General features: G+C 54.1%; 1 protein-coding gene across 1 annotated transcript; it reads left to right on the top strand.

Annotated features, from left to right (window-relative positions):
- The first annotated feature begins 28 nt into the window (after positions 1 to 28).
- On the top strand, positions 29 to 8790 carry RAB5B (RAB5B, member RAS oncogene family). Its single transcript, XM_075901931.1, has 5 exons — positions 29 to 191; positions 1789 to 1940; positions 2157 to 2279; positions 4022 to 4115; positions 5301 to 8790. Exons 1-5 carry the CDS (start codon positions 29 to 31, stop codon positions 5414 to 5416), a joined length of 648 nt encoding a protein of 215 aa, XP_075758046.1. The 3' UTR covers positions 5417 to 8790.
- The last annotated feature ends 8 nt before the right edge of the window (positions 8791 to 8798 follow it).

The raw sequence follows: 8798 nt of genomic DNA, 5'->3' as shown, positions 1-8798 counted from the left end.
GGCGCAGGGTGTGACCAGAATCCAGGCCATGACCAGCAGAGGAGCCGCCAGGCCGAATGGTCAGTCCCAAGCTAGTAAAATCTGTCAGTTTAAGCTAGTGCTGCTGGGCGAGTCTGCGGTGGGAAAGTCCAGTCTGGTGCTGCGCTTCGTCAAGGGTCAGTTTCACGAGTACCAGGAGAGCACCATTGGGGGTAAGTGAACGCCAAGAACCATGGGGGAGCGCATGTCGGGTAAACATAGACTTCCCCGGGTTGTCTGGAGCTCCTGGCTTCCCTTGCTCCCCACCGGGGCACCCGCCGCCTGGGGCTGGTCACTTCTGGCCTGTTATCCCTGTGGGCAGCCTTCAGAGGGGCCCAAAGCATGGGGCTAAATGTTGCTGAATTCATGCTCCTTCCAGAGCTACCTGCAGCCTCCCAGTGACTCGCTGGCGCTCCTGGAGGAACCTCATAGTGCGTGTGACGGTGGTGTAGCCAATTCTCGGATCCTGGCTGAGGCAAGACGGCCAGATGCCTCTTGGATTCATAAGTGGCACGTCCGTAGAACGGGTGGTGCGGCAGCGTGGCTAGAGCACTGAAGCAGGAGTTGAGACCTGAGTTCTGTTCCTGGCTTTGCCACAGACCACATGCGAGTCCCTGTCCCCTCTGTGCCTCCCATTGCCCCATCCATAATGTGGAAACCTTCATAGCCCCCCCCCCCCTTTTCATTGAGAGCTCGGAGACCTGTAAAAGAGGAGGGCTGAGTCATCGCAGGGGTGAATCCCCCAGGAGACGTATTTGTGACTCCTTCAGCGCCCAGCAGTGGTTTGACTCTTGGGTTGCTCACCTCCACCACGCTGAGTCTTGGCTGGTGTAGAAACTTCTTAATGCATTTGCTTTCTCTCCACCTGTCTTCCCCTAGCATGGTGGGGGACACCAATAGTGCCTCATGGTGCCATACAAATCCATAGGCACCGATTAGTGCATGGAACTGGGAGCCCAGACACGTGGGTTCTGCTGTGGGCCAAATACCACCCCACTGTGTCCTTTTTTTCTCCCTTTGCAAGAGGGACTCAAGGGTCAGTTAGGTTTGAAAGTCACGGGCAAAGCCTTTTTTTGAAGGGGGATGCAGAGACCCCACCCCCACCCCTCATTACTCTGGCCCTAAGAGCTGCAGGGAATGGAACCAGGCTCTTGAAGGCTTGCCGTCCAGAGGACTTTGGGCCCCCAACTTAACCCTAAAGGATAGTGCACCCTTCTGCAAACCAAGCCCCCTTTAATGTGCTGCTAGTCTCTTTTGAAAAAGGAGGTCATGGTGTCCTGCACGGACTTGTGTTGCATCCCGCACGGAGATGTATTGCCCTGCCTGAGCGCAAACGCTGCTCCAGTTTGGATCTGGCTGTCCCCGCCCCGCACGGGGGGTTGGGAGAAGCTGTCTGTCCAACTCCTTAATGCAGCCACGAGCCCCAGTTCCTCCCCAACACAGGACTGGTTCTTGGTTGTGGTTGGCTGCTTGATCTCCCAAGAAGCATGCAGCTGGTGCACAGCAGCAGGACTTCAGCAGTAGCAGGTGAATGTTAAGGTCCAACTTGAAAGGATTAACCTGCTGCTGTGTGACCTACACCTAGAGAGGCAGCTGGCTCAGAGTCTAGGGTCCTAGAGACCTGGCTTTGTGCCCTTGAGTGAGTCACTGCTCCCTCCCCAGGCTTTGCCTGTCAATCGGCTTAGATTGACAGCTCTTCAGGGCAGGGGTGCGCTCTGCACGGCTCTGAGCCGAGTGCTACTATCCCACTGTCTCCTTTCCTCTCAACAGCGGCGTTTCTCACACAGTCTGTCTGCCTGGATGACACCACAGTAAAGTTTGAGATCTGGGACACAGCCGGCCAGGAGAGATATCACAGTCTGGCCCCCATGTATTATCGGGGGGCCCAAGCTGCCATTGTGGTCTATGACATCACCAACCAGGTACATTTGGCTTTCTCCCTTTGCTTTCCGGTGCTGGGAGCGTGGGGGGGGGGGGCGGGGCGGCGGATGAAACTGTTGTGCTCCAGGAGGAAGGATGGTCTCTCGGCTGAGGCAAGGATCTGGGAAGCCTGGGTTCTGTGTCCGCCTTGACCGCTAAGGGCACGGCATCAGGCAAGGCACTGACTTGAAGCTCCTGTCTCTTGCCTTTCCTTCCAGGAAACGTTTGCCCGAGCGAAGACATGGGTGAAAGAGCTGCAGCGGCAAGCGAGCCCCAACATTGTCATAGCCCTAGCGGGCAACAAGGCCGACCTTGCCAACAAGCGCATGGTAGAATATGAAGTGAGTAGCCAGCATTGATAGCCTTGGCAGAGCCTTCCCAGCCCCCAGCGCTGCCTGACTGCTGCTCCTGGCCTTTGAAACCCTCTTGCTATCTTGCTACAGCAGCTGGGAAGTCTGTCAGCTCTGGCCAGGGGTCAGCCAGCAAGCAGCTCTTGGACAAATGCTACTCTGACCAGCACAGAGGTGTCTCCACCCTGTGCCTCGAGATGGGTCACTGCTTCCGTCTTGCCAGCAGGATACGTTCCTGCTGGTCAAAGGGTAGCTAGCCAGGCCTGTTTAGCACAGCTGAGCCCCTGCGAAGCCTGAGCAGTGTCCTCTCTCTCTCTCTCTCTCTCTCTCTCTCTCTCTCTGCTGCAACCTCTCCGTGCCTCCTTAAGACTAGTTTGCTGCGTCCTGTCTCCAGTCCAGTGGAGATTAATGGTCCATCTCTGGAGCTGCTGGCTTAGCTCCATAGCAGAGGACCTAGGCCTCTTGTGTGGCCACAGGATTCTGGATGATTGTGAAAGGGTGTCATTGGTGAGTTTGGCCATCACTCACCCTTCTCTCACCTTCCAGGTGTGAACCTCCCTGAATGGTGGAACTTACACTTGTAGAACTGGAAGGAACCTCCAAGCCCCATCTAGACCAGTGCTTCGCGAAACAACTTTGGGAAACACATGAACTGGCCGCCCTGGTTTATTAATTTACTGGCGCTGCGGGCAAAGAGCCTCGCGGCTCCCATTGGCGCCATTTCATCCTTTGCAGCCGAGGGGAGCGGTGTGAGCCAGCCCACGCTATTTCCTGTGGCTCTGCTTGGCTACAAAGAGCGAAACGGAGCCAATGGGACCTACAAGGCTCCTTGGCCACGGCGCCAGTAGAAAAACCAGGGCAGCCAGTTACTGTGTTTCTCAAAGTGCTTTCAGAAACACTAATCTAGACCATCCCTGACAGGTGTCTGTCTAAACTGCTCTTAAACATCTCCAATGATGGAACTCCCTGACAGTGAGGAAGCTTTTCCTGATGTCCAGCCTAAACCTCCCTTGCTGCTATTTAAGCCCATTGCTGCTTGTCCTGTCATCAGAGGCCAAGGAGAAAAAGTTTTCTTCCTCCTCCTTGTAACACCCTTTTAGGTACAGTTATTCCTCATTTAACACTATTGATATGTTTCAGAAAATGATCATTTTAAGTGAAAACGTCTTATGCAGGATCAATTTTCCCATTGAAAATAATGGAAAAGGTGGGGCTTGCATTTCAAGCGGTGGTGTCCGTTGGGACCGGGACATAAGGTTGGGGGAGAAAGGGGACTGGGTTACTGCAGGGACGGGAGGTATCTGGCTCTGGGGAAGGAGAGGTGAGGGGGATTAGGTTGGGAGTATGCCCCTGAGATGGGTCTGCTGGGACCTGCACTACATCCGGCAACGAGGGGGGGGTCGCTGGGGAACGGCACAGTGAGTGGAGAACCCTCCGCCGCTTTTCAGGGAGGCAGGGGAAGCCCTGCACAGCCACCGGCAATGGGCCGGCTGGGGAAATCGTGTTATTCTGGGGACGGTCGTGTAATTCCAAAAACATTCCCTAAAAAAAAAATCGTGCTATCGCGAAAACGTGTTAAGCGGGCACGTGTTAAATGAGGAATTACTGTACTTGAAAGCTGTTACCATGTCACCCCTGTCTCTTTCAGATTAAACAAACCCTGTTCTCTCAACCGTCCCTCACGGGTCATGTTTTCTAGACCTGTCCTCATTTTGGTTGCATCTCTGTTACAGGAGGCACAAGCCTACGCAGATGACAACAGCCTATTGTTCATGGAGACGTCGGCCAAGACAGCGATGAATGTTAACGATCTCTTCCTGGCGATAGGTAAGGCCTCAGGGCTGCATGGCACCAGCCCCACTGTAGCAGACGGGGTACCAGCTCCACACCACGTGGCTACAGGAGGCAGTTCCCACTTGAGCTCTGCAGAGAGGTTGATCTGTGCAGTCGCTGTGGAGGCCCAGAGCCCCATGGTCAGGCCTCCGTCCTGGCCTGCGCCAGCACCACAGGACACTGAGCTGAAAAGGCCCACAGGGCTCCCATGCCACTGAGCATGTCTCGGGGAAGGGCTGTACTGCTGACGATTCCTTAGGGAAGCCGGCAGTGATCTGGTGGCAGAGCCTGTGGACGCGGCATGTGCTTGCTGCTTGAGCTGGAGCAGCATTGGTGCAGGCAGTGGGCAAGGCTCGGAGCGAGCCAGCCAGGAAGTGCCCAGCTCACCTTTGCAGTTAGTCCTTGGACACCACCTGTGTCCTTACTTGATCGTGGAGCCTGCTGGACCCTGGGCTACTTCTCGCATCTCCAGGGCCACCTTAATTCTGACTTTTAGCACCACCGTCTTCAGTGGCTTTAAATCCATCTGTGAAGACAGTAGCCACTGGAGCTGCTGCGTTGCCTGGGATGTTCCCTACACGCCCTGTAAACTCCCTTCTCCGCCCTGGGGGGAGCTCAGTTGGCTCCTTCTGGCCTAGATGGAGCTGGTCACGACAGGCTGCACAACACAAACTGCGTGAGAGCTCTGAAGGACTAGGGAACGGCTCCAGCCAGTTCTTTGGCCCTGGCCTTGAGAGGATGCAGATGGGCAAGAGCTGAGTTCCCCACAGAGCACACTTGTGCTGGAGAGTGGGGGCAGCTGGGAAATGTCTCTGAAATCCAAATTTGAGCCTCCAAAATGGGCCCAGGTGAGAACCACCCAAGGCAGAAGGTGGCCAGTGCTGTCCTTGTGTCCCCAGTGGTGTTCCCTGTAAGCTGAGCGCTTGGGCAGCCACCCAGGAGAGAGTCAGATGCCGCCCAGCTGATTAGCAGAGCGCCGAAGTGCCCGTGACCGGCAGCATGTTTTCGCTCTGGGTGGTGCACTTATGTGCATGCCTTGGTGTACATAACAAAATTTATTCCACACACGGATGGAAACATTTAGAAGGAACATTGCTCCCCGGGGGTCTGAAGAGGCCGGGAGCTGTCACTCTTCCCCCTCCTTTGGCATTGCTCACTCTTCTGTTTCCCTTCCTCCAGCCAAGAAGCTGCCAAAGAGCGAGCCCCAGAGCACGAGTGGCGCGGCAGGAAGAAACCGAGGTGTGGACCTTCATGAGCAGACCCAGCAGAACAAGGGCCAGTGTTGTAGCAACTAAAGGGTGGCTTTCGAGAGAGGCCAGCGCGAGAGGAAGAGCTAAGATATAACCTCCATTCCCACCCCTGCCCACCACACTTCGCCTCCCCTAACAACGGCACACCGAAACCCGTCTGAACCGAATCCCTCCCCAGAGCTCTAACTGCACTTTTTAATGCTTCAGAACCACCACCAGACATCTGTTACCACCACTCCAGTGACCGTGGAAATAGATCGACCGGGGACTTAACTTCCAAAAAACAAACTCTTCACTTTGTATTATAGGTGCAAATAGCTACCTAATTCTGATTGATTCCCAATCTCCCGAATAATTCCTCCCTTCCTACCTGCTTCCTCTTTGCTTTGGTAAATCTCTTCTCTGTCCCATAACATCTGTCCCCTTCTCCCTTTTTTAATGCTGGGGGGAGGGGTCCAAAGGAGGTGGGAATTTAATCCTTGTAGGTTTATTTTGTGAAGACTAAGTTGAATGGGGACCTACAGAAAACACCGTTTTCTGAGGGTGTCTTTTTGTGGGTTTACTCTTTCTCCTGTTTTTTCATCTGTTTCAGTGTTGGGGGTGGGGGAGGGGCTGCAGTGTCCTTAATTTCTTCCTGGGTGGCCTTCTTGTCAAGGGATCAGAAGTGATTGGGGGGAGGGAGGAGGAGATCAAGGGGTTGGGATCCTGTGATGCAGCAGGATTCTGATTTTTTGCAAGTGTTGATCGCTGTGAAACGAACATAGATGGTGACCCTAAGTGCCACTGAGTCTCAGTAGCATGAATAGAATCATGAACTGTGCCGCTATGAATATAAGGTATAAATACTGTCCCATAAGTCTAAGTAATCCCATTGATCTTGGTCACACCAGGCCGATGCACTTAGCATCATGTGCTGGGCAGGTTCTACTGCTGTGTGGCAGATGGTTTTGTTAGTACTGACCTTGTGGGGGGGAGGGTCTGTACCCCAAAGTTCCTGCTGCGGCTGGCATTTTGCAATGACACGCACCTCAAGCTCCTGTCCTCTCGGAGCTGTGGGTTTATTCCTCCCCTCTCACCAGCCGTGCGAGTTCTCTGGTTTGCACTTTAATCTCCGATCTGTCCAGTTGGGCTAAGCTCGCATTGGGCTGTGTGCAGTTGATGCTATCTGGAAGGCTCATGAGCCTCGTTGGGAGGCAGGGATCTACTGATTTCTGCTTGCTCCCTCTGTTAAGAAGCTCTCGGTTTGAGGAACCCACCAAAGTGTGTTGTGTGTGGGTTTTTTTTGTTTTTGTTTTTTTCCTGGGCTCTAGGCTATTCCTGTCATGTAAGCTGCAGAGCTCCGTGCAGGGAAACTGGGCTTGCTTTGTCTGTTACTTTGCCCTTTGGACCCAAGTGACTGACCAGGATCTCTTCAGAATGGACAGGACATAAGACGGTCACTGAGCAGGGATGACTGCTCTTTGCCTGTAGTAGGGGTGAGGAGCGCACCGAGCCAAGGATCTAGGGAGCTCCTGGAGGGACATGGGAGCAGGAGTTTCTGTTACACAGGAGGTGAAGGAGAATGAGAGGCCATTCAGGGGTAGAGGACCTGCCTGCCTTCCTGGTCCTCAGTGGAGTGGCTGTGTTCTGTACCTCCCCTTCCCCAGGCTGGAGCCTGCTCCATTGTGAGTCTTACATGGGCTAGAATTTGGGCGAAGTGGGGGGAGGGTCTCCTACCCACTCTGGGACACCAGCAACAATGCAACCCCTCCCCTTGGAAAAGAAACATGCTGGTTACCTAGAGGCCTGTCCGTTCCCCTTGCAGGTTGTCTTGGCATCGGAGCACCATCCAGTCTGTGTCCTCTCCACGCACTCAGGTTGTCATGTGCTCACACGGAGCGTCTTTTGCTTCTCTGATCCAAGGCCATCCCCAGCTGGCTACGTTGACCAGTCAGACAGGCACCCACCCTGTTGCACACAGTCCCTGTCTATGCAGTGTAACCAACTCGGCTGAGGGCTCATTGGGAAGACAAGCTCTCACTTGCAAAGTAGCAGCATTTGTTGTTTTGGCTGTAAATAGCGCTTGGTCCCGGTGGGCTGCATGGGATGCCGACGGTGCCACTTCTGTAATAGCTGATCCCCTGTGGATCAGAGCAGTGCCCTGTAATTTTGTTAGGAGGGTCCTGCTCGGAGCAGCTCTGTCTTACTGGGGTTTGCCCAGGCAGCTGCTCCCCCCTGTGGCTGAATGTGCAGACAGCAGAGCAGTCCTGATGCCCTGCCCAGATGTGGGGAGAAACGGAGTCCCTTGGCTCTGGCTCTGAACTGACCTGAGTCCCCCTTGGGTGTGTAGTGACCTGCCGAGAATCATCCCTACAGTTGGTGCAAGCTGATGGCTTTCCTTGGGTGGCTTGGAGGCTGAACAGTGCCTCTTGTGGACATCTCCCAGAGCAGGGGCACAGCACACGGGCCAAGGGATTCTCCTAACCCCTGCACCTGTCCTCTGCATAAACAGCCTCGGGCGCTGTCCGTCCTGGCTCCTTTCACCGCTTCAATCATATTTTTAAAATCCGGTGTCCCCTGTGTGCTGGGGAGAGCAGGTCTAAGACACTGGCCTGGGTGTCTGCTGTGGAGGTGGCTTTGAAGAGATTTCTTCCCCGGTCGAGTGCTCCAAAAAGGGGGATGCGATACCCTTAGCACCAGCCGAACCCTCCTGTATGTGGAAGCAGGCCCTGTCTTCATCTAGTTTTGTCTGGGACAAGCAGAGTCAAAATAGAGAAACAGCTAGGCAGGGGAAGCCCCAGGCTCTGCCCAAGAGGGGTGGGAAAGTGATCAGGATGTGGCTGGGAGGCTGAGCTAGCTTCTTCAGGGCCCTCTACCCGCCCACTGACTTGGGGGACTGAGGGAGGGGGCTTTTCTTAGGCCAGGACAACTTTGGGAGGGCTGAAGTGTGGCGTTGCCTCATGGGTGTTCAAATCTCTTCTCCAATCCCTACAGTGATGTGACAACTCCCCCTGCCACTAATCCAAGGGACGCCGCTGCAGATTTCAGGCTTCACTTGTCCATGGGGGGCTCTGTCCTTGGTGAAAACTTTTTCTGTCTACACCCCTCTGCTTCCCTGTCCAGCAAACACTGCTCTTCATGCAGCATCCGCCCCACTGGCTTCTGGCAAAGCTGGCGCCCAGAGTCCCCTGCCTTCACCAGTGTCCATAACCCTCTCTTCCATGGAGTGTTTTCTGACTAAATCCCTGGACCAAATTGGGACACTGCAGCTTTCAAAAGCCCCCTCCCCCCAGCTTGCATCTTTTTCTGATCAATCTTTTTTTTTTTCTGCTTTAAGAAAGCTACATTGCATTTAAAATAACAATCATGGTAACAGAATTCAACTGCTGATTTACCAATGTATTTAATGTAAGTAAAACAAAATCAGTGTATTAAGTGAAGCTGCTGT

Source organism: Pelodiscus sinensis, chromosome 19 (genome assembly GCF_049634645.1).
Source record: "Pelodiscus sinensis isolate JC-2024 chromosome 19, ASM4963464v1, whole genome shotgun sequence".
Taxonomy (NCBI): Eukaryota; Metazoa; Chordata; order Testudines; family Trionychidae; genus Pelodiscus; species Pelodiscus sinensis.
The sequence above is the reverse complement of the archived record's forward strand: the minus strand, read 5'-3'. Positions and strand labels throughout refer to the sequence as shown.